The sequence below is a fragment of the Ambystoma mexicanum genome, chromosome 11, assembly GCF_040938575.1.
Source record: "Ambystoma mexicanum isolate Mex_15411 chromosome 11, UKY_AmexF1_1, whole genome shotgun sequence".
NCBI lineage: Eukaryota > Metazoa > Chordata > Amphibia > Caudata > Ambystomatidae > Ambystoma > Ambystoma mexicanum.
In genome coordinates, this window is record NC_090934.1 from 271014588 (window position 1) to 271040915 (window position 26328).

Here is a 26328-nt window from a genome sequence, read left to right on the forward strand (position 1 = left end):
TAGAGCAACCCAGAGTCCATGAATATTATTATATTTATTGAGCATGGACCTAGCTTTGAGAAGCAACAGAGTGATTTACAGAGGTATTCTACAAAAGAGATGCATAACGGAGCACTTTTCAGAGCTAACAGTACAGATGCATAACTCTGTAAAAATTCCCAAGGTGTGTAAAGTCTCGTCGGAACTATATAAGTCCACCACTATGCTGTGCAGAAGGGCATACGTGATGAGCCTGTGTCCCGCATGGTCAGATTCTATACCAGGGGCCTGCAACCTGCAGCTTTCCGGTTGCTTTGGACTAAGATTTCCATAACCCCCATCACAGGCTATGCTGCCTAGAGCTGATGGGAGTTGCAGCTCACAACATCTAGAGAGCCAAAGGTTACAGGCCCCCTGTTCTATACCATACAATAACAGTAATGATGAGAAATAAGTGTAGAACGGGCACCTTTCAAACTTGAAATTACTCAATTTTGGCCCATTAGTAAGAAAGGGTGTGCGCCCACAATGTTACCAGATATTAACTGGGCACACTGTTTAAGGGCTCAAAGAGAAAGCTAAGAGTGCTTCCATGCAATCGTCCTAACAACTCTAATACATTAGTACCCGCGACTTCAAGTACGGAAGTGTTCTGTCATGTCCAGTCAGAGTAAACTTATTCAAAGGGGTTTTTATTGTTTTTTCTACATGGGCGTCAGCCAAAGTGGGAGGGGGGGATCAACAGCAGTCCTCCTTATTGGTTTATACCAGCTGACACCCCTCTGTTCAAACAACCAATCAGAATTCTAGCTTAGTGATCTTCCTGCTTACCTGTCTGACAGCAGTCTGTGTAGGTCTCTCTAGTCCACCGTTGATAGACGAACGATTCTTTGGTCCAGAGGGCACGTGGAGAGGCAGACTGGCACACTGATGCATCTTGCATAATCTATTAGATTATGCCATCTGGAGTTGAGTGGCTACATTTTCGTCATCACCTACCAGGCAAACTGCAACCTCTACCTCGGAGCTTAGAACTGGAAATGTGGAGGTACCTGCCTGCTTCCAGACAACAAAGTATTAGTGGGACGCAGCAGATCTGGTGCTCCTCTGGTTGTTATAGAAACCTTTGATTTGTCTGTTCCTCCCGCCATTTCTACATCGCAGAGTCTGCACAGTGCTCTCACGCACATTCCTCCTGCAGGAAGAGGTCAGCAGTCTCCTGACCAAACGCGTATGTGTTCTTTTGCTATGAGGAGCACACCGGCGTGCTACGGTTCTGCTCTGGGGTTTACTAAAAACAGATTGAAAGTTCTTCTTTATCTGGAAATACGTTTCATATGAGAAGAATTAGCAAAGTCAATAGTTTTGGCTTTTGTGCAGGCATGAGATAGGCCTTTGCCATGTACTGCCATGCTAGTGCTACCTGGCCATACAATGGCAATAGGTAGAACATGGTGTTGGGACCTGAGCATATGACATCAGTGGCTGGTACATGCAATTTTAATAACTATAATAACTATACACAAGGCAACATGTTTGGCTTTGTCATTGGTTGTTTTTAACAGGACCTCAGAGCAAGGAAGTTAGGACACACATATTTTCTATAAATCAAGTGTCAAAAGGCAAACTTTGCTAAGACATCTTTATTACATCAGGAGCATATTTAAGGTGGCAATCAAGACATTCGCTTTTAGTGGACTGCTTAGAAAAAACACAGATGGCAGTCGGTAGTGCAGTGTTGTGTGTGTTTTATTAGCTGAAATTGTCTACTCTATTCCTACATTACAGGTAGACATTTTTTTTGTTTTTAAATCCACCATAACATTGCTGTTGAGAAATAACAGTGGCAAGCCCTGCACAGCACACAGGTTGATGTTAATGCTTGATTGAGGTAGCTGAAGGAGATGCTAAGAGGGGGTATGTTGGGTGAAATGGGGCAGGTAGTGGGTGGTAATGGACATAGTAATGGTCATGGTCATGGACATGATTTGCATGGTCATGGGCGGTCATTATGTGGTGTAAGGGTGTGGAAGCAGTACACCTACACACTGGAGGCATGTTTCTGGATATAGACTTTTATTGGTGGTAAAGCAGAAAAGAAAACCCTATCTGACCCTCGTTCTAAGAGGTGTTTCCCTGCCTCAAATACTAAGTAGTGTGTCAGGATGTCCGTCTACAGGAACGAGTCCACCGTCCTGTGTCCAAAACCTATTTTCAACCCTTACACTATATTCAACTTAAAAAAGGGGTGGTCTTCTTGATTCAGAAGCAAGGTTTCTTTCAGAAAGTTAACTTCTGGGTGATATAAAATGAAATGTTCTTCTTAAGGGATACAAATAAAAAGTCTCAAAAGTGTTCCTTGGATTGAAGGTTCAATAAGGCACATAGAAGAAAGAGTCTCTTATTTTCACAATGTCCAGAGAAGGACCTCCCCACCTCTTGATTCTACAAACACAAGGGGGTATATCTCTCTTCCCCAGGTATTTTCCTGATCGGTAACAGTGTGTACCCGCTTATGCTGCCAGGTATTCTTGTCGTTGGGTTTCCGACCCCTGTGATATTGGCTTCTCTCTCTTTTGGGCCACAGACTCCTTGGGTTTCTTGCTTTTGGGTCCCAGGCTCCTTTGGCTTTGTACCTGGCTCACTATCCTGCCAGGTATTCTTGGTGTCTGGTCTTACTCCTGTAGTTTTGGTTTCTCTCTGTCTTCGCATCCCAGACCCCTTTGGCTTCTTGTTCTTGGGTCCCAGACCCCTTTTGCTTCTTGTTCTCTTGATATGGGCAGCCCATGTTTTTCACACTCCCAGGGACTGCTACTAAGAAGATAGCTCTGAAAGACACTGCATGCTGCATGCATGTCCCCGACCCGTGTCCCGCTGCAATATAATCATTCTGGGTTCCCAGCAAGCCTCCCTGTTTCCCAGCCCTTCTCTTGTTGCTCAACTGTCTCTGTCAGCTGCTTCTGGGTCTCTCGTCTCTGTTCAGAGATTTCATCCTGTATTCGGGCTCTGCATTCCAGCGTTGTGTCCTAAGCAGACCACGATCTCCAGCTCTCTCAATCCACTGGCACTTTTTTCCCTGCTTCTAGACATGGCCCGGCCATGGTGAAGCTCTAAGGAGTGTCTCTGCTGATGGGTAAGAGTCGTGCTTGTGTTTGCTTTGCTCGGCTCCTGACAGCTGCCTCTGCAGCTCCCTGTTCCTTCAGGGAGGAGCTCACTGTGCTTGAATGTTCCTTCCTCTTGTATTTCACTTGTGTCTTTGCCAATAGGAAATCCACAAAGACTGGCCTGCTCCATGTGATTTAAGGAGGTGTTCTCTATGCTCCTGCAGCCCCGCCTCAACTCAGTATCGATCTTGCGGACGCCTAGTGAGTCAGTTGGCCTCTTCTTAATCTCAGTGTTGATCCTGAGGACTCCCAGTTAGTCAATTTGATTATTCCTTGTCTCAGTCCTCCCAACTTTACTGGTTTCAAGGAGACAGATAGGAACACTAGAGATGGTGTCATGGGGGGGTGGAGAGGAAGGCTGATGAGGGTTAGGTGGGCTATGGGGATACCATGTTCTCCCCGGATTGTCACAAATCCCTTAGGAAGCTTCCCTCACCATGAGTTGCACCCACTGAGTACCACCCCCAGAGAGACTATCGGGTAGCAGCCCCACCTCTCTGGCCGCATGGGAAGGGGGTCCCCTGGGGCAGAAGTGACAACATCTGTGGATTCATCACAATGGAGACGGCTACCATACAGACGGTCGACAATCCCCTCAGCATCCTTGATGACGGCCACCGCTGCCTCCTGGTTCTTCTCGACCTCTTGGCTGCTTTCAACATGGTAGACAGCCAGGTGCTCATGGACAGCATACATAGGCGCATGGCGATCAGCGACCTTGTCCTACGCTGGTTGAAGTCCTACTTCACCAACCGCCACAGTTTGTTCAGATGGGCTCCTCTAGATCGCTAATGCTATCCATCACCTGTGGAGTACCGCAGGGTTCCATCCTCTCCCCAGTGATCTTCAATCTATACATGGAGCCGCTGGGAGCCTTCCTAGACACACACAACATCCACATTCACCAAAATGCTGATGACACACCGCTATACCTCACCATCGACTCCATAAAGGACATCCACAGGCTCAAACCCTGCTTCTCGCTGATCCAGTCTTGGATTTCCAGTGCATACTTGTAGCTCAACCCCTCCAAGACCTAATTCCTACTCCTCACCAACTGCACCAAACACACAGACATACAGACCTGGCTATTAACCTTGTGCCCCGAGGGCTTTACATTCGGGCTCACCTCCTGTGCCAAGTCCCTCAGGTTCCAAATTGACAAACACCTCTCCTTCACGACACATAAAGCTAAGAAAACTCATACAGCTTGGTATCAGCTCTCCCTCCTCCAGAAGGTCAAGCCCTTCCTCCCTCCAGACAGCTTTGAAGCACTGGTGCTAGCTCACCTGGATGGGGGCTTCCTCGAAGGCCTACCGTCATCAATCCTTGTGCCTCTGAGAAGTGTCCTACACACAGCCGCACACCTCATCTAGGGTCTAGGCAGATACAACTACATAACACCGGCCCTCATTGACCCTCACTGGCTCCCACTGTACACACAAATCACCTTCAAGTCTTGCTGCATCATCTATAAGGCAGTCAGCCTCAAGTCACCTAGCTACCTTGAGGAGAAACTTTGTATTTCCAGTGGACAGCGCACCACCAGAAGCCAGGACACGTGCAGACTTGAAATCCACCACAACAAAAAAGGAAATGACCAGAAAGCAATCCTTCTCTGCCTACGCCCCAAGACTAGGAGCCTTCTACCTGTCAGCAACAGACTCGCCCCCATATTCCTAGAATTCAGAAAATAACTCAAGACACACCTCCTGAAAGAGTTCCTCCTCTTCAACACCTAGGCCATCACATTGCCCCCCCGTGCTACCTGACTCAATAGACGCTGTCCGCCCCTCTTCTCCCTGTCAACCTGTGCTGATGTAGCCCTCTTCTGTGCCCAAACTCCCACCGTCTATCTGTTCTACTGTTACCTCTGAAAAGTTCTCCGTTATGCATCTGATTTGTTGTATACCTCTGTAAAGCACTGCGTTGCTTCTCGAAGCTAGGTCTGCGCTCAATAAATACCATAATAATAATAATAATACAAGAGGGTAAAAGCCAAACAACACCCACAAGCTGTTTGTACTTCCTCGCATTCCATCTTCCTCATATCTGCACTGCATTGAAATAGTTTTGGTTACAGGTGGTATTTTTGGTCCACTTAATAGCCAACACTAAAAAGACAATTACAACTTTGCCGGTCCGGAAACAATGGTGACTGTAAACCCACCGCCACCGTTGTTTCCGGACCGGCAAACTACTAGTTCTGCAGGCGGATAGTGTTAATCCTGCCAGGTCTGACCTGGCGGGAATAACTCCACCCGTCTGCAGACAGAAATGGAAACACTGGCACCGTTAATTACAGTTTCTGCCATGGAAATGGAAGAGGGGCTCCAACTAGAGCCCCACCTTACATTTCCATGGCAATCCGGTTCCATGTGTTTGCCGCAAAAATGGCTGTGGACACAAAATACTGTGGCAAAAAGGCAGTGGTTTTGCTGCCGCAATCCATTTAAAGGATGCAGGGGACACCACTGCAACCCCCGGACCCATTATACCATTAAATGGGAATGGGGGACACCCCTGCAACCCCTGCTCCCCTAAATGGTGTAATGGGGTACACCTTTAATGGGTCAAACCACAGCATTTTTGCCACAAATTTTTGTCCAGGCGACATTTGTGCTCCGATTTTATCACTGCATACCGGCAATCATAACTCTCTATGGACGCTGCTGCAAACACTGCAGAGCAGCTGCAGCTAATGGCAATAATAACGTGTTTGGTGGGCTTCACCGGCTCGGTAATGGCACCAGGGTCTAATATTAAGGCCGTTGCAATCCTACTGAACATTGTTTTTGCCATAATAAAAATAGACATAATTGAACAGTTTTTGATAGTGGGTTATTATTGTTGGGAAACATACCCATAAATGATGCTATGTTTCACGTCAGAGTAGCTGCTAGTGTCATTGATTGTGTGCCTTAATGCTCAGCCCTATTTGATATGATATGGCATTTATAAGGTTTGGGTGTGTTTGACTGAATTTGTTTTGATCGCGACAAACTGACCGCAATGTATTTGCTCAGGGTCCAATTTAAACGCACATGCATTATTTGTATTTTTTTAGTTCCCGGCCTCCAATTTCTACGAAGCTGGGGACACCCCCACACCCAAAATTGCAAAATATCAAACATGGGGAGCACGGGGTACCCCCAGAATCACCGCTCTCCAGGGTTATTATTTTGCAAAATATGCGACCAAATTGCGCCAAAGGCCAAATCACCCATGCAAAATTCACTTAAATTGGTCATTAGGTCAATTGTTTTAGGTCAAATAGGCTAATACCATTTATAACGCGCCTGTACACAAGTTTCGCTGAACACTGTTGGCTACCATAGTAGTGGCCGGTACTCACCCCAGGTTCATCAGAATATACGAAGAACTTCTTTGTCACTATACGAACTGGCAACAATTGGATGCGGAAGTGGAAATAGTCCTATGCTCTTAACTATTCCACATTAAGGAAATACCACTTCCTACCCACTCTTTGAAGCTTAGTCCCTCTAGTCATCCGATGTGTTGTCTCGTTGCAATCCTTTGAAATGTTGTCTTTCTGGTAGCCCTTTAAAGACTGTTAAGCCTGCAGAACTCCGTCTCTTTGCAAAGGCCTATGATGTAGAGCACGTGCCTCTGAACTCTGCTCTGGACCAGATGTCTTCTCGTGGTGCCTTGAGAGCCCCTCATCCTGTCACTTAAAAGGTTGGCCTTTCCCATAGGTTGCTGTCCTTGTGGTCCAGAAAGCCCTGTTGTCTGGATTCTGTGCAGCAGCTGAATATGTGGTGCTCCAAAGCGGTCGTGTGCCAACGTCTCATTACTAGACTCCCATTGAGTGCGTCACACCCATCTCCGGAACTGAGGAGGTGCACCCCATTTGACTTGAACCAGTGGGGTCTAAAGCTTATGAGCAGTTCACGCCCTGGCAGTCCTGAGGTCCTTCTGCCACAGTCCCTTCTTTTGCTATATTGCTTTCATCCCATGGGTTGTAGTTTGACTGTGGTGGCCTAGAAAGGGTTCAAGACTGTATAAGGGAATGTCTGGCTATTGCAGTGCCTGTATTCATGTGTTAAACATTAGCCTCTGGACAGAGAACTCCCACAATCTTGGTATGAAAACAAGATGGCTGGCTATGGGAATGTGGAACGATCAAACAGGGCTGCCATATGGTATTCTTAGTCTCCAGCTTGCCTTGAGACTGTTCTGCGGCGTATCCCTCCCCACAGCGTTCAGCGAAAACAATCTCAAATTCTGAAGCTTGAAAAGAACACAGGAGACTGATCCTCCCGCACTTTGTATTTCATATCTATTTTTGCAGAAGAATCCGAACAACTTGTGTTAACCCATTTATTATGAATAGTTTTAATAAAGTAGAATTGTGTTTTTTTTATTCTGTGAACTCAACGTTATACGTTTCTAACTTCGTGTTACAACCATATTTATTGTAATTGCATATATATCAATGGTGGAGAGGTTGTGGCCCTTCTAATGCTTTGACCTCCCACTCCCAGGATCTCCCTCCAATGACTCTAACGCGGGCTATTGCTGATGGGAGTTGTAGGCCAAAGTACCATTCCCTGCCACTGATCTACATGCTGAACTGTAACCCGAACACACCAGTCCCCTGTGTACATAGCACAGCCTTGCTACTAAAAGGTGAACCAAGGGTTCAGGGCAACCCCTTGCATGATTTTAGATTATTTTTTCTATTTGTATTGGGAGGATTTATAGGCCAAATCCTAGGCTTACAATGAAGAGAAAATCCTTGTAACAGAGGGAGAGCAGATGAGGCAGGGGGAAAGGAAGGAGGAGAATGAAGAACGAAACAAGAGAAGCAAATGAAGGAGGAAGAAAGAAGTAAGGAGAAACAATGCAGGTGTAGTTGTCAGGCTTGCGGAGGAAGTAGAAACAACAATAAAGGCACAGGGAAGAGTCAATGCATGAGAAAAGAGGGGATTTAAGTGAAATGGAAAAAAAGGACGGACAAGTGGTGGGGAATATAGAGCAGAGAATAGGAGTAGAATGACCAGGAAAGGGGGTGTCTGAAAGGAAAAAAGATGAGAAATAGAGGGCGAGGCAGATAAAGGCATACACACTTGGAAAAGAGGGTAACACAGGAGAAAAAGGTAAAACAGGGACGATGGAGGATCGAAAGGAACTTTAACAGGACACAAGGAGAAAAGGTAGCAAAAAAGTGATGAAAGTCTGAGAGAGGAAGAAATATGGAGTGAACAATACATTCAAGCAAAACCGAAGGAAAGAAGGAGGGATAGATGCATACACAAGTACTCCAGAGATAGGGGAGAGGTAGGGAGACCGAGAAAGAGAGATGCTAATAAGAATGAAAGTTCAGTAGGGGGAGTCACAGAAAGAGGTAAATTGGCATGGAAAAAGTGGGCACTGCGTGGAGGAATGGGAGGAGCCAGGGCAAAAGAGTATGTAGTAACGCATAGAGAGGAAATAGAAAATGCACTATATCCCAACCACATGCCTCGATGTACCCCTACCGTACCACCCCAACATGCTTCCCTGCTGTGCCTACCTCACACCTCATTGTGCCCCCCTCCTGTGCCATCCTTATATGACATTGTGTGTAACCGTTTTCCTTGTTCTTCCCAGCTCCCACCTTTGACTACGCAGACATGCCACCACCACTGGGTGAATCGGAGAGCACCATCACAGTGCTGCTGAGGCCGGCTCTCGGCCGCGGGGCTCCCATCAGGTAAGACAAGTGACTTCACATGGTCAACCTGCCCAGATAATGCCACAAGACAGGAATCGACATGAAAGACCAAAGAACACAATGCCCAGCAAAGGCCTCTAGACAGGAATGGATGTGTGTGACCAAAGACCACAATGCCCAGATATTGCCACTAGATAGGAATGGGCATGTATGACCAAAGAACACAATGCCCAGCTAAGGCCTCTAGACAGGGATGGTCATGATAGACCAAAGACCACAATGCCCAGATATTGCCACTAGATAGGAATGGACATGTATGACTATAGAGCAACCTTCCCAGATAATGCCACAAGACAGGAATGGACATGAAAGACCAAAGAACACAATGCCCAGATATTGCCACTAGATAGGAATGGACATGTATGACTATAGAGTAACCAGCCCAGATAATGCAACAAGACAGGAATAGACAAGTATGACCAAAGTGAAACCTGCCAGATAATGCCACAAGACAGGAATGGACATGTGTGACCAAAGTGGTACCTGCCCAGAAAATGCCACTAGACCGGAATGGACATGTGTGATCAAAGAGCAACCTTACACATTTAGGACAAATGCCAGGTGTGGGCATGTGTGACCAAAGTCCAACCTGTCCCGATAATGCCACTAGACCGACTTGGACAGGTGTGACCAAAGTATAACCTGCCCATAAAATTCCATTAGACAGGGATGGACGTGTGTGACCAAAGGGCAACTTTCAAAATTAAGGACGATAGTCATGAATGGACATCTGTGCCTAAAGAGCAACCTGGCCAGATAATGCTACTAGATGGGAATGGACATATGTTACCAAAGTGAAACCTTCCCAATTAAGGCCCGTAGGCAGGCATGGACATGTGTGACCAAAGTGCACCATAACCTGATAATGTCACAAGACAGGAATTAACATGTGTGACCAAAATGCAACCCCCCGGTAAGGCCCTAGAGAGGAAATGACTTGTGTGACCAAAGAGCAACATTGTAAGATAATGACACCAGACGGAAATGTGCATGACCAAATAGCAACCTGTCCAGATAATGCCACTAGACAGGGAGTGTATGACCAAATAGAAACCTGTCCAGATAATGCCACTAGACAGGAAGTGTATGACTAAATAGAAACCTGTCCAGATAATGCCATCAGACCGGAATGTGCATGACCAAATAGCAACATGTCCAGATAATGCCACTAGACAGGAAGTGTATGACCAAATAGAAACCTGTCCAGATAATGCCACTAGACAGGAAGTGTATGACCAAATAGAAACCTGTCGAGATAATGCCATCAGACCGGAATGTGCATGACCAAATAGCAACCTGTCCAGATAATGCCACTAGACAGGAAGTGTATGACCAAATAGAAACCTGTCCAGATAATGCCATCAGACCGGAATGTGCATGACCAAATAGCAACCTGTCCAGATAATGCCACTAGACAGGAAGTGTATGACCAAATAGAAACCTGTCCAGATAATGCCATCAGACCGGAATGTGCATGACCAAATAGCAACCTGTCCAGATAATGCCACTAGACAGGAAGTGTATGACCAAATAGAAACCTGTCCAGATAATGCCACTAGAAAGGAAGTGTATGACCAAATAGCAACCTGTCCAGATAATGCCACTAGACAGGAAGTGTATGACCAAATAGAAACCTGTCCAGATAATGCCACTAGACAGGAAGTGTATGACCAAATAGAAACCTGTCCAGATAATGCCATCAGACCGGAATGTGCATGACCAAATAGCAACCTGTCCAGATAATGCCACTAGACCGGAAGTGTATGACCAAATAGAAACCTGTCCAGATAATGCCATCAGACCGGGATGTGCATGACCAAATACAACCTGTCCAGATAATGCCGCTAGACCGGAAGTGTATAACCAAATAGAAACCTGTCCAGATAATGCCACTAGACAGGAAGTGTATGACCAAATAGAAACCTGTCCGGATAATGCCACTAGACAGGAAGTGTATGACCAAATAGAAACCTGTCCAGATAATGCCATCAGACCGGAATGTGCATGACCAAATAGCAACCTGTCCAGATAATGCCACTAGACAGGAAGTGTATGACCAAATAGAAACCTGTCCAGATAATGCCACTAGACAGGAAGTGTATGACCAAATAGAAACCTGTCCAGATAATGCCATCAGACCGGAATGTGCATGACCAAATAGCAACCTGTCCAGATAATGCCACTAGACAGGAAGTGTATGACCAAATAGAAACCTGTCCAGATAATGCCATCAGACCGGAATGTGCATGACCAAATAGCAACCTGTCCAGATAATGCCACTAGACAGGAAGTGTATGACCAAATAGAAACCTGTCCAGATAATGCCATTAGACAGGAAGTGTATGACCAAATAGAAACCTGTCCAGATAATGCCATCAGACCGGAATGTGCATGACCAAATAGCAACCTGTCCAGATAATGCCACTAGACAGGAAGTGTATGACCAAATAGAAACCTGTCCAGATAATGCCATCAGACCGGAATGTGCATGACCAAATAGCAACCTGTCCAGATAATGCCACTAGACCGGAAGTGTATTACCAAATAGAAACCTGTCCAGATAATGCCATCAGACCGGGATGTGCATGACCAAATAGCAACCTGTCCAGATAATGCCACTAGACAGGAATGGGCAAGTGAAACAACCTATTCAGAAAAGGTCATTAGATAGCAATGGCCAAATGGCACTAAGGGCTTTCTTAATCAAGGCCACTGGACAGGGACAGACCAGTGCAACCAAAAACGAACCTGTCCCATCATTGGATACCATTCAGGAAGGTGGAAGAGTTACCAAAGACGGACCTGCCAAACCCAGCTACTAAACAGGAATGAGTAGGCTATCATAGAAGACATAACCAGTAGACAAGAAAGGGGTAATCAATTAAAGACATGACCTAACAAGGACACTAGACATAAAAGGGCAAGAACTAACAATTAAAGATCTGCCCAACAAAGGGTACTAGACAGGAAAAGGAAGGAGCTACAAAAAAAGGATCTGCCAAGCCAGCCAGCAAGAGTTGCCCATACCAGTAGCCCGGTATGGGCAACTCTTGTTAACTAAGGTCTTGCCCTACTGCTGCTAAATAGAATTCTACCCTAAAATCATTACACTACCCGGTAAAGAACCCCGGCTTCCAAGAAAACAGCCGGCCCACTATGGTGATGAAACAGTAATGGGCAATTGCTATGCAGACAAAAAGACCGGCTCAGTTAAGTTCAATAAGCAGAAACTGGCAAACTATCAAGAATAGCAATGCCAAAGCCACCCATTAACTCCAAGAACTTCAATCCTCCACCAATCGTACCCAGAACATATTCAACATATTAAAGTTCCTATCCAAACCACCATCAACACCTTCCACACCCCCTTCCAATGCAGCACACAACTCCTGCATGTAATACTTCAACTCCAAAATGTACAACATCGGGACAGCCCCCCCCCTCAGTGCTCCCACTCCCATCCCCCACTCCCAAACATTCCAGTACATGGGGCACCTTACACCCCATCGACACTGACACCCTCATCACCCTCAACGCCAAAATAAAACGTGCACATTTCCTGGATGATGCATGCACACCTCTATCTTCATCCCATTCCATCAGCAGCCTAGCTCCACGCTGGCTCAACATCATCAACTCCTGTCTCGCACATGATACTATTCCCACTGCACTCAAAACTGTACAAATCTCACCCGCCCTCAAGAAAACCTCTGCCCACTCCACGCTCCATGAAAACTACTAGCCCCACGCTCTGTGAAAACTACCGCCCCATTCCTATCCTACCATACCTCACTAGAATCATGGAGCACTTTCTGCAAAAACAAATCACCACAAACAACCTACTCAACCCCTTCCAATCTGGCATTCCACCTGGACACAGCACTGAGACCACTACCCTTCACTTCCTTGATGACCTCCACAGCATCAGAGACAATGGACACACAGAACTACACTATTTGGGGTATACTATTTGCTGAGAACTAACTGGTTCTTTCTGCCCATGTAGCTCTGTCCAAGAGACAGTGGGATCTTCTGGTGTGCTTTGTTGAAATACCTGTGCCCTGACGAAGGTTCCCTGATAAGATTAATCAAAGCTGTGCAGACATATAACCAGAAGACAATATTCTACATGGGCCATCATTATCAGTTGGAGTAACAACCTTTAGTAATACCACCAAACTCGATTACCATTAATGCATGTGTTAATGATGCCACAACAGAGAGCATATGTATGATTTAGAGGGGACATGCGGTATCATCAGTAACAAGACTCATAGTTCGGCCAAGTGGTAAACTACTCAGTACCTGCACATACCTCCTGTTTTATCAAAGTCACTGAACTCCTAATGAAACCCTGGATTGGAAACTCTGAAATTCTTTGCTCACACTCATCCGCCATTTGTTGTATTCACACTGGGACTTGTGCCAACATCTCTGGCACAAATGGAACTTGCAGGAGCTTGTTCCACAAAAGGATATTGTTTTAATCAACGAGTGTATTTAATGAGCAATCAAATACTCACAGGCCATTGCAGGATTTTTTAAATAAATTAGTCCAGATTGTGCTAAAACCTATTAAGGTTATTTATGAGTTTGGCGACCTTGGAATTCTTAAAGAAACTCTATTATTGTTAAAATGATTAATGGCTGCTCATATTGGACCCACACGCTAAAAGTGGACAGCTGGCAAAAGTATTACAATCATTGTAAGGCTGATGTTAAAATCATGATGATCTCATTGGCATATGAACAACACTGAGTTGCCTGATCCCCTAAATCACACTCGTACGAATATCTGCTGTTTGCTCCATTAATGGAATACACCCAAGGTTCCTCTGTGAATTTCCCCACAAAACCATTTGCCATTCTTGCATAGTATTGACATGTTAGCTCTTGCTACTTATGAAGTCGTGGGAGCTAGGTTTGGCATCCCTCTCGAGGATAGACTCTGCTTATTGCCCATAATAGAAAGTATCAAACCTTTATTATTTGACTGTACTAAATGAATTGTACTGTCTGGCCAGTATTTCCCTAGGTGATAAAACAGTGGCTAATGTAGTAAGAACTGATGAACCTTGGATTATACTTATGAAGGGCGATGATGTATATTATATGTACAGCATAATGGAATGCTAGCCTGAGATTGATACACTTTTGTATAGTTTTGTATATGAAATATCAAGATTTTAAGAATGTTAGCAATTATGATATGAAATATCATTTAATTGGTGTGCTTGATGAGTGTACATTTTGCGAATTGTCTTTCGATTTTTGCGTAGCATATTATGGTATAAAAGGTTACTTTGTGAAACTGTAATATACTAAAAAAAAATAGGGTCAGGGTCTCTAGGTGTAATAAAATAAAGTGCATCTATTAATCTGCTAAACGGGGGCTGAACTTTCTCCTATTTCTGCATATTTTCACACAATTTGAGGGTTAAAAAAATAAAATAAAGAATGCTTTTTTCATTGCTGTTTGTCCCCTGCATTAGAAATGAGCAGGGGGATGCAAGTAACAAAGCTGCTTATCAGACAACTGGATAATAATGACTAGGAATCGTAGAGTGCTTCTTATGCACAAACCCCGTCATCTCTACGTTGCATAGGTGTACATTGTAATTGGTCATTTACAATGCACTTAATACCCAGAGGTTGCTAAACACGGACCCGGGGATCGAACCTGGGTTGGCGTTGCCCCTGAGCTATCCTCCGAGACAGCTGCAGATGAGGTTTTAAAGCCTGGCTTGTGCTGCTTCCTTTCACGGTTGCTAGCTCCCACAGCTAATTGGTTTAATGTATTAACTACTGCGTCATGGCTTCGTACAGGTTTTTTAAAAAGCCCTCAGTACCAGGGCCGCTCCAGCCCTCAATAGGCCCCTTGTACAGTGGTTCTAGCTGAAGCACCTTTCATTTCCAATAAATACATACAAATATAGTGCACGCCGTCTAGGAAAGATGAAAGGTTGAGCTTGCCCTTCCATTATCCAAACCTGTAAGCTAGAAGGTAAACAGGTGTGCCTGCAACTGGAGACTTAACCCACCGATCTACCTAATAGGCTTCACCGTGCAGAATGTCACCACCAACCAGAGCAAAGCATGTTACTCCCTGTACCCTGACAGTGCTCACCTTGAGCCGATAAAGGCACGTTGGGCTAAAGCCTGAGAAGGTCTACTCTAAGATTCCCGGATCGTTAAAGAGTGATCCCTTGGGACATGTCAGGCATCCGATCTCAGACCTGGCGGATGCGCCACATAGGCCGGTAATGGCCCACCGCATCTCGCCCTGGGGATCTCGCCCCGTCCGGCCCTCGTGCCATAAAATGCAGCCACGCGCAGCTTCCTGGGCAGTGACCATGACCTCAGCGTGTAGGATAGGTTCCATTGTTGCTGTATAAAAAGAGGCAGCAGGTGGCACCTTCATTAATAATTAACTGCAGCAGCAGGTACAATATCTCTGAGCAAACATTAGGTTATGTTAAAGAGGGTTGCCCTTTCAGGTTGGCAGTGCCTAAGGACTGGGTGGACTTAATCACACATGTATTTAAGTGCATTGAACCCAATAGCATACCTTATCTGGCTATACAAAGGCATTCTGGGAATATAGAGTGGTTACTTAACTGGTGTCAAGGTCGCGTGCCATTGCTCTACGTAGACCTTCTGGGGCAGAAGCTTCTCACCAGCACAAATAGTACATGCCAGAATACAAGTATGGTTGTTATTGGTCTTCTAACATAGTGCTTCGTGGCAGATCCCTCCTGCTTCTAAGCACTGTAATAACAGGTGTTTATATTGCCCAATGGAATGGTACTCCCTTTCTGGACCTTGAAAAGAAGAAGTCCTGAGTCAGGTTTGGGGCAGAATTCAGCTTGTGAAGTAAAGTCTGAGCTCGCGTCTGAGGCGAGCGCTTGGGTCATCAGTTAGACACCTGGGCCAGTGAAACGGTCAAGAAATGTAAACAACTTACTAGACTCAAACCCCTTACCAACAATCCCCCAACACATTATGAATATTAGTGAAATCGCAATGCAAGTCTGGCATTCCTTTAAAGGGAGGTACAACCTTAACCCTTTATGTTCGTGGCTATCATGCATTGCAATGCAAACAGGACACACGCACTCATCCTTGGCATTTAAGGGTAGGGGCATTGTGTACACAGCGGACAAGCAGTTTCCGTCTCTAGGGCCAGCCACTGACTGATCCAGGATACCCTGCTTGCCCCCTCTTTGGGTCAGGTCAGAATGCTCTTGGCAGGCCTGGCAAGGAACCTGCCTCATCAGAGCTGGGATTCATTCACACAATGCATTTCACCGGGCTCTCTCCGGGCCATGCGATCACCCACTGGCATCTCCACACAGGAGAACCCCCACCAAAAAGTGACATTTCAACAGCCAACGCTTTCACGGCAGAGCCGGCTACACACACATACTTGGAGCACGTGTGTGCAGATATGCGATAGCGCAACAGGAGCTGTTCTGGTGATGCCCGCAGCCCGCGGCTATCATCCTGCGCTGGACTGAACGTCCGCGCCAGTTTCCCGTGGGGCACACTGCTCCTGCCCATGACCAGAGCCAACCTACTTACAACAGGTCACTGTATATTTGACATGGAAGCCATACACCCCGAATTTTTTTTTTTACAAAACTGCGGTTTGCGTGAACAGAATAACACCCTTACAAAAATGCATTGCTTTCAACAACTTCCCATTCAAACACACAGGTGCAACTACCCGCTGATAACACTGGGCAGCACCAGGGCTCTTCCCCGCCCCTTCCGCTGATCAAAACTCAAGTACACCTGAGGGTTCTCTGATGAAATGACATGAAAATAAGAAAACACAAGTGCATTTCTTCCTCCGAGACAAGGGGCTTTTGGAGCATAAACCATGGTTTTGCTTCTCTTTAAATAAAACCTTGCCGGCAAGTAGGACTGCAATGAACTACGTTTCGAAAGGCACATACGGGTTACTCGGAATGTTACGCCTTTCAGCAGCGCAGCAAGAGGTCAGAGGAGGGGCATTTTAAAGTAGGAATGCGGGTCCATTCTCTGGTGCCCGTTGCAATGCATTAGCGTAAAAGCATTCCAAGAGGGGCCACACAATGAAGCTCATGCCACGTGTAGCTCCCAAGGAAGACTGCCCCTCTGCCCAACGTGGCCAGCGCGAGAGGGGGAGAGGCGTGGCTTGGTGCAGCTTGAGCTGGCCACTCCCTCCCACCAGCTTCCACAGCCAGCCAGAGGCGTAGCCAGGATTGTCTAACAAGTGGGCCCTGCACTTGATGTAATTGGGCACACCGCTCTATGCTACCACACAGTGCGGCTGAGTGGGCATTTATAGATTGTGAGTGGGGCCTTGCCCGCTCAGGCCCTACCCTTTCTACGCCTTTGTGCTGAGTCAGCAATCCCTTTATGCCCCCAGACTAGCAACTAGGCCCAGGGGCCAACCCAAGCAGGCAATTGTAGGCCAGCCTCCGCGCCTCTCTATTTATCTGACTTATGGTAAAATAACCTTTTTCTCCTCGTCCTCCACCATATCAGATATTGAAAAGGCTGCGAGGGTGGTAGCGCAGTGTGTGCGCTGCGGAAGCCGTCCATTTCCCGCTGCCACAGCAGCAGACCGGTGCGGCCTGGATTTATGTGCTGGTATTAAAGAGATGGCTCTTGCAGATTCTGGCTTGTATATTTGCCCCGCCTGGCGCTTCGAGCCGGCGGAGCTAGTGATGGGCATATCTTGATGTGCTTTGACCACTGATATAGGCTGAGTAATGGTGGGGCGGCAGGGAGCTGTGAAATAGCGTAGGCGGAACTCCGCGCCCGCGTTCCATGGTATGGCTGCTTGGGCACATATCTGCTGTGTTTATAGAGCAGATACGATGCCCGTTAGCCTGTGCCTAATGGAAGATAACACTTTAAGGACCTCAACCGCTATGCATCCTTTTTTCAAAAAGAAATGTCACCCTTCAAATTTTCGTATATCTTAGCGAATTGTTCAGGAAGAAGTTAGAGGGCACTGAGCCTGGGCGCCATCTTTGTAAGCCTCTGCACCATTGTGGGAACTTTGCGCTAATGCAACTCCCCCACCACCTCATCCTTGTTGTGAGCTCCCTGTTCTCTTGTGTATCTGCTTTCCTCACCGGGTTCTTCCCTCTAGGATTGTAAGGTGCCCTGCATTCTTCCCAAAGCTAGGCCTGCGCTCAATAATCACCCTAATGATAATAATAATAATACAATGCCAATCATTGAATGTTGTGCAGTTAGGACCTGCATCGATGCAGTGATACAGCAAAGAGAAAAAGAGCAGAAATCCTGCTGATTTTAGAAATATTAGAAATATTTGGCTTGAGTAGATCCTGGATCCCAGAAGATTACCCTGATTCAGAAAAGTGGTCTCATAGGAGACAGAGTGCATGCTCTTGCATGGCCTCCAGGTGTTGCCGTAGACTACGAGGGACACCCCTGTGCCACCCCGGGGCTTTGTCGCTAAGCGTGCCGTTGGCTTTAGGGGGCTAAAACCGCTACTGTTCCTTGTGGTTTGCTATTGGATTTGACACCTTGCCTTCTCTTTCTAGCAATTACCAGGTGGTGGTGGAGGAGGACCGGCCCAAGAAGATGAAGCGTGAGCTGGGGAGCCAGGAGTGTTTCTTGGTGCCGCTGAACTATGACGACTCTGTGGCCAAGGGGGCCTCACACTACTTTGGTGCCGAGATCCCACCCAGCAGCCTCCCCGAAGCGACGGCATTCATTGTGGGGGACAACCAGACCTACAATGGCTATTGGAACCCGCCTCTCGAACCCAAGAAAGCCTATCTCATCTACTTCCAGGCCAAGAGTCACCTAAAAGGGGTAAGTGCTCGCTCTCCTGCGTCCTCCAGGCCAATCATCGCTGATATGCGAGTAAATGTAGAAGGATGGATCTCCCAAGAGATCTTGCTGGATTTCCTACAACGTACAACAAATGCGCGGTCATAGATTGAAGCAGCCATTCTGCAATGCAGAAGGTTTCCATGAACCCCTGCATTCACTGAGACCCGATGATCAGTACGGGGATAGCCCTGCAAACACGACCCATTTACACACCCTTCAGGCTCTGGTGATTGCCTCCATGTCATTTGACTTGCCACTCAGAAGCAAAGCCACAGAGTGCCACTTCATTACATGGCATGACCCAGAGTGGCCCTCTTGGATAGTTCCCACCCCTGACATTACGTGCCCTAGCCCATTCATTCTAAAGCCGAGTCTAGTGTCTTTTTGTGAAGTAAGGCCCTGAGTCAGTTTCCCTACTACCACAGCGCTCCCTTCCATTCCAGGGAATAGCCTTGCCAGAGTCCTGGCTCCTCCCTTTCATTCCACCAGGGAATAGCCTTGCCAGAGTCCTGGCCCATCCCTTCCATTCCAGGGAATAGCCTTGCCAGAGTCCTAGCCCCTCCCTTCCATTCCAGGGAATAGCCTTGCCAGAGTCCTAGCCCCTCCCTTCCATTCCAGGGAATAGCCTTGCCAGAGTCCCGACCCTCCCTTCCATTCCAGGGAATAGCCTTGCCAGAGTCCTGGCCCCTCCCTTCCATTCTAGGGAATAGCCTTGCCAGAGTCCTAGCCCTTCCCTTCCATTCCAGGGAATAGCGTTGCCAGAGTCCTGGCCCCTCCCTCCATTCCACCACCAGAGAATAGCCTTGCCAGAGTCCTAGCCCCTCCCTTCCATTCTAGGGAATAGCCTTGCCAGAGTCCTAGCCCTTCCCTTCCATTCCAGGGAATAGCGTTGCCAGAGTCCTGGCCCCTCCCTCCATTCCACCACCAGAGAATAGCCTTGCCAGAGTCCTAGCCCCTCCCTTCCATTCCACCAGGGAATAGCCTTGCCAGAGCCCTAGTCCCTCCCTTCCATTCCAGGGAATAGCCTTGCCAGAGTCCTGGCTCCTCCTTTTCATTCCACCAGGGAATAGGCATGCCAGAGTCCTAGCCCCTCCCTTCCATTCCAGGGAATAGCCTTGCCAGAGTCCTGGCCCCTCCCTTCCATTCCAGGGAATAGCCTTGCCAGAGTCCTGGAATCTCCCTTCCATTCCACCACCAGAGAATAGCCTTGCCAGAGTCCTAGCCCCTCCCTTCCATTCCAGGGAATAGCCTTGCCAGAGTCCTGCCCCCCCCTTCCATTCCAGGGAATAGCCTTGCCAGAGTCCTGGAATCTCCCTTCAATTCCATCACCAGGGAATAGCCTTGCCAGAGTCCTGGCCCCTCCCTTCCATTCCAGGGAATAGCCATGCCAGAGTCATGGCCCCTCCCTTCCATTCCACCACCAGGCAATAGCCTTGCCAGAGTCCTGGCCCCTCCCTTCCATTCCAGGGAATAGCCTTGCCAGAGTCATGGCCCCTCCCTTCCATTCCAGGGAATAGCCTTGCCAGAGTCCTAGCCCCTCCCTTCCATTCCAGGGAATAGCCTTGCCAGAGTCCTGGCCCCTCCCTTCCATTCCAGGGAATAGCCTTGCCAGGGTCCTGGCCCCTCCCTTCCATTCCAGGGAATAGCCTTGCCAGAGTCATGGCCCCTCCCTTCCATTCCACCAGGGAATAGCCTTGCCAGAGTCCTGACCCTCCCTTCCATTCCAGGGAATAGCCTTGCCAGAGTCCTGGCTCCTCCCTTCCATTCCAGGGAATAGCCTTGCCAGAGTCATGGCCCCTCCCTTCCATTCCAGGGAATAGCCTTGCCAGAGTCCTGGCTCCTCCCTTCCATTCCAGGGAATAACCTTGCCAGAGTCATGGCCCCTCCCTTCCATTCCAGGGAATAGCCTTGCCAGAGTCCTAGCCCCTCCCTTCCATTCCAGGGAATAGCCTTGCCAGCGTCATGGCCCCTCCCTTCCATTCCAGGGAATAGTCTTGCCAGCGTCATGGCCCCTCCCTTCCATTCCACCAGGGAATAGCCTTGCCAGAGTCCTAGTCCCTCCCTTCCATTCCAGGGAATAGCCTTGCCAGAGTCCTGGCTCCTCCTTTTCATTCCACCAGGGAATAGGCATGCCAGAGTCCTAGCCCCTCCCTTCCATTCCAGGGAATCGCCTTGCCAGAGTCCTGGCTCCTCCCTTCCATTCCAGGGAATAGCCTTGCCAGAGTCCTGGAATCTCCCTTCCATTCCACCACTAGGGAATAGCCTTGCCAGAGTCCTAGCCCCTCCCTTCCATTCCAGGGAATAGCCTTGCCAGAGTCCTGGCCCCTCCCTTCCATTCCAGGGAATAGCCTTGCCAGGGTCCTGGCCCCTCCCTTCCATTCCAGGGAATAGCCTTGCCAGAGTCATGGACCCTCCCTTCCATTCCACCAGGGAATAGCCTTGCCAGAGTCATGGACCCTCCCTTCCATTCCACCAGGGAATAGCCTTGCCAGAGTCGTAGTCCCTCCCTTCCATTCCAGGGAATAGCCTTGCCAGAGTCATGGACCCTCCCTTCCATTCCACCAGGGAATAGCCTTGCCAGAGTCATGGACCCTCCCTTCCATTCCACCAGGGAATAGCCTTGCCAGAGTCGTAGTCCCTCCCTTCCATTCCAGGGAATAGCCTTGCCAGAGTCATGGCCCCTCCCTTCCATTCCAGGAAATAGCCTTGCCAGAGTCATGGCCCCTCCCTTCCATTCCACCAGGGAATAGCCTTGCCAGAGTCCTAGTCCCTCCCTTCCATTCCAGGGAATAGCCTTGCCAGCGTCATGGCCCCTCCCTTCCATTCCAGGGAATAGCCTTGCCAGAGTCCCGACCCTCCTTTCCATTCCACCACCAGGGAATAGCCTTGCCAGTGTCCTGGCCCCTTTACACAGTCTATGGACAGAATCTGCCCCAGAACCCCATTCAGAAGCAGAGTAACAGAGCCCCAGGTGCTTCAAGTGCCCCAAACCCAACTGTGCTCCAGCCCACCGTTCACTCTCCTGTGAACCTATCCACCTGTTGACCCGCTCCTTCTCTCACCTTCCCACATATTCCTGATCCCATTTACATGTGTCAAGTTGTGCCTTGCTAAGTCTAGATTTTCTTTCAAGCACCAGCCCTTCATTAAGGGTGAATATATCCGTTTTCTGAGCCGGCGTGATGCGAACAGCAGCGCGTGCATGTTTATGAGCCTAAAGGTAGACATGTCACTATTTCTCAGGGTGTACATCAATCTTTTGTTAAACCTTTTCATTGGGCTTGTGTTGGCTCTATTTTTAAAATAAAATAAACAGATATTATGCAGAGGTCATACCCCTTACCAGTTATTCTTTATTGTAATGTCCCATCACTTGGAGACTTCAGAAAGGACGCTTTGCTTAAATTAAGGGTTGTGCAACGAATTGCATGAAAGGCCGCGATTTTCACAGGCAAACCATGAGAATGCCCGGTGCTAAGCGCACTGTAGGTTAAAGGCTTGAGGCGGAAATTCCCAGTAGCCCCTGGAAGGATTTTCTCACCCAATAAAAAATACATTGCTGTTAAACTGGACAGTTGCTCAGCTTTGACATGCGTGTTCACAGATGTCAGTAGGAAACTGCACTAAAGCCCTGAAGATGTATGAAAGCTTTGCTGCAGTGAAGATTTCCCACTTTGGGAACACATTCTGTATGATGCCATGTTTCTTGATAGAGTAGCCACTAGGCGACTGGATGCCCGTCAATATGCTGTTGCTTCTTTGCAGAATAAATAAGGGCCTCCTTTGACTAGACATTGGGCCTCATTGTGACGTCGCCGGTCCGGAAACAAGGGTGCCGGTGTGCTTACTGGCACCCTTGTTTCAGGACCTGCAAATTCCAAGTTTGCCTGCCAGGGCCGCTGCGCCCAACGTGTCTGACCCTGCCAGGTGCAGCGGTCACAGTAGGCAGACTATTCAAGGAAGCACCAGCAACATTAGCAACGGTGCCGGCGCTTCTGTGAACCCATTCCCGTAGAGTCCTATGGGACTCCACAGGAATGGGGAACAACATTTACCAGCACCTAGCTTGCCAGTCCGACAGGACTTGTAATGTTCTGGTGTCAACGGCAAGCTAGGTGCTGGTAAAATGTTAGGAGTCCAGCGGCACCGTCACGGTTACCGCCGGACTCGCAATGAGACCCATTGTCAACCTTTGGTGTGGCAGGAACTCTTCAAGTTTGCTTTGTCAGAAGTGAGAAATGATCTTTGTTCAATTTTTGATCTGCCAGCGCCCTGAATGTAGAGGGAGGAATAGGTCTTTGCTCGGTTGCCAATTATCCATCAGAAGACTCTGCTTTCTGCATACTTTCTGAATTCCAATCCAGGTCCTCTTATTGAAAGATGCTGCCATGCCCTGAGACGACTTTGGGATTTTGAGATACCTGTATATCTACTGTGGAAACAAAATGCTCTACTTTGGTAACTCCAATACCCCGTGTATCCTTATCTTGCTTGATCTCTCTTCTGCGTTTGACACTGTCAACCACACCATCCTGCTCAACCGTCTCCGTGATAACCTGGGTATCACTGGACAGATTCTGCCGTGGCTGACTTCTTTCCTCTCCGACCGACCCTCCCAGGTCCAACTTGGGTCCTTCCTCTCCGATATCTTTTTCTCTACCTGTGGCGTCCCCCACGGCTCTAACATCTCTCTCCTTGGCTGTTCAACCAATACCTGGCACTCCTTGCCCACCGCATCGCCGCCCTCTGCCCCAATTTTCAGTGCAATTTTCAGTGCTATGCAGATGATACCCAGCTCATTTTCAGGCTACCCTTGGCAACCCCTCAAAACCTTCCTCTTTGCTTCTGCTTTTTCTGCCTCTCTCCCCTGCTGAAATTCCCTGCCGATTCTGCACTGGTTACCTGGCCACCCCTTCTGATCCTGGGGCCATGTCCCGCCTTTTGCTCACCGGCCCTGCCTCCCTGGCAACCCCCTGCACTTGGGGACTGGTTCTGAAATCCCTTCAGTCCCCTTACCTGCACTTATGTCTGCTCTTACCTTGCACTTGCCATCATCAGGCTGTTTTATTTATTCGTATTTATTCTTCCTACATGTACTGCACTGCACTTTCTCCTCTCCCTTCCCCTTGCACTCTTCCCTTTCTCCCTACCCTCGCACTTGCGCGATCTGAATGACACCTGGCCTAGTAGGGTCGTTGTCTGTCTTCAACTGTTCTCCCCTCCCTTGCCTCATCGCGCCTTGAAACACTTGTGTATAGGCGCGTTATAAATGCCATCTCATATCATATCATATCATATCATAACCCCTTGAAGTGCCATTTTCTGGGAGCCCCTTCATGAGTGGTGAGACAGGATTGTCATTAAGACGCTTGGCATTTGGACTGTGAGCTCGCCCTATCTTGGTTCGGTACCAACCTGGCACGCTGTGGGGATACAAAAACTGATCCTGAAGTGCCATCCAGATTCCTACTCTCCAGCTCGGCCAGAGAATAGTTCCAGACATGTTTCTTATTTACCAACGCCTATAGTGTTCATAAGAAGAAATTGACAACCATTATCTCTTTAGAGGAAAGCAGAATCAGGACACCCCTGTCTTTTCCATTCTACACCTATGTATCCTGTTATTCTAAGGAGAGTTGTGCCCTTCCTGTAACATTGTCTTTTGTAATCTGTAATTCTGCTTAAGTATAATAGTTTGGTATTGTTCAGTAAATAATAATACGTGGAAAAAGCCATGTTTATGTATTGTGATCTGATCCTGCCGGTCACCTTCTACAGCTTGATCAATAGGACATTCTACAAAAGGGTGAACATGGCGTTCTTGTAAATCTCCTTGACCTTAGCGTAAGAAGCATGTATATGGGTGCACCATAGAGCTTATGAAGGGCTACCTGAGTAATTTCCCCAAACTCCTTGCAGTTTACAGATAAACTCACGATCCAAGAATGTTTACGCAGTCATTCACTCCCTAATTCCCTCAGGTGGGCACTCTTCCATTTACCATTCTAATTCCCTTTTTGTCTTACACTTATTTATTTACTCATTAACTTGACATTGTGCCCTTACACTTGCTCACTCACTTACCCATGCATTATCACATTAGCCCATTAATCCACCTGCTAACCCATGTGCTCACCCCTTGTGCATTCCCTCATTTTGCCCAAGGCAAAAATGACTCTAATTCCACTGTGACATGCATCTGTCCACTCAAACCTCCCTTAACATTTATTTATTCCAATATTGTATGTTCACTTGGCCACTTCATTCAGCTTTTGTTATGATGCTTTAGGCGTCTCATCTGGGAATGAGCTGCCCCCCCTCAGTGTCTACCCCCTTTCTGCCTCAGCGATCTGCCTCTTCTCGGACCTGAGGTGTTAAAGTGGCATCAGCCATTGGTGAGCAACAGATCTAGGTTGGGGCCAGAAGGCTTGTGTCCTGCACGTAACTTAAGGCAGACCATTAGTACGGACAAAGACTCATGCTTGAGATCACCTGCATATGTCTAGTGGACACCAAATAGCAAATTGCCACCAGTACGTTCAAGAGAGACAACATCACAAGGCTGGTGCCATGGATCCACCATACGCCAGATCATTTTTATTGCCCACGTGGGAGACATGCCAAAATGGTGTAGGCCTTGTTGGAGATCCCAATCAGAGCCACAGTTTTGGACCAGGGAGTCAACAGACCCGGTGGGATGTGTTGTGTACGCAGATAGACTGGGTCGCCCCTCTGGTAATAACAGGCAGGCTACACTGTAATGTGGGAACACAATGAAGGCACTAATGTCTTTGTAGAAACCAAAAACAGATTTGTTACAGGAAGAGTAAACTAGCCACATTGGATTAGTTAGGCACACACACTGGCATGAAACACAGGGCCTGGGGAGTACCCTTGGATGCATGGGGGGAAGAGACCCCAAGGAGGTAAGGGAAGGGTTGGTGAGGAAATGGCAGAAGGGGGTTGTTGGAGACAGAGGGCTGAGAGAGAGGGAACAGAAAGAGAAAGGAAGGGAGTGATGGGGTGTCCAGTGATAGTGGGGGTTCCCAGCGAGAGAGCGTGCACAGGGGCACACAAGAGAGACACAGACCGGGAGGGGAGCAGGGCAGAGAGGAGAAATACAACCGTTTGGGGATGAGGGAGAAAATGAAGGGTAGAGTGGGGACAATGGTACCTTAGATAGGAGGCCTCTCTGCCCTCAACCCACACTGTCTGCACACACCTCCAGCAGCCAAAAAAAGAGAGCCCAGTCCTCTCTCCACAGGCTTATTTATATAAGGCTGTTGCTCCTGCACATTCCAAGGCCAGCCCCTCACAGAGGAACACAACATGTGTTGCCAGGGACATGTTTTTGTGTGTGGTTTCCACGGGAGATGGGCACACATTTTCAGGTAATTACAGAATAGAGGATAATTGTACTTCTAGAGCCCAATCTCATCCATTCCCACAAAAGGGAAAACTAGATTATGTGCGATTCCCAGGTCAGGGGAGTTGAAATTATAGAGTGCAGTGTAGTTGTGGTCAGGGGAGATTAAATTATAGAGTGCAGGGCAGATGGGGCCAAAGCAGAGGATAATTGGTGGGTGTGGG

General features: G+C 47.8%; 1 protein-coding gene across 5 annotated transcripts in view; it reads left to right on the forward strand.

The window, feature by feature from the left end:
• PTPRU (protein tyrosine phosphatase receptor type U) overlaps positions 1-26328 on the forward strand; it is a 1238801-nt gene that overhangs the window by 841151 nt on the left and 371322 nt on the right. For all 5 annotated transcript variants that reach the window (XM_069623015.1, XM_069623016.1, XM_069623017.1 and 2 more), the window contains exons 11-12: positions 8757-8859; positions 18444-18717. In XM_069623015.1, coding sequence (XP_069479116.1) covers positions 8757-8859; positions 18444-18717 — 377 coding nt within the window. The remainder of the gene's footprint in view (positions 1-8756; positions 8860-18443; positions 18718-26328) is intronic.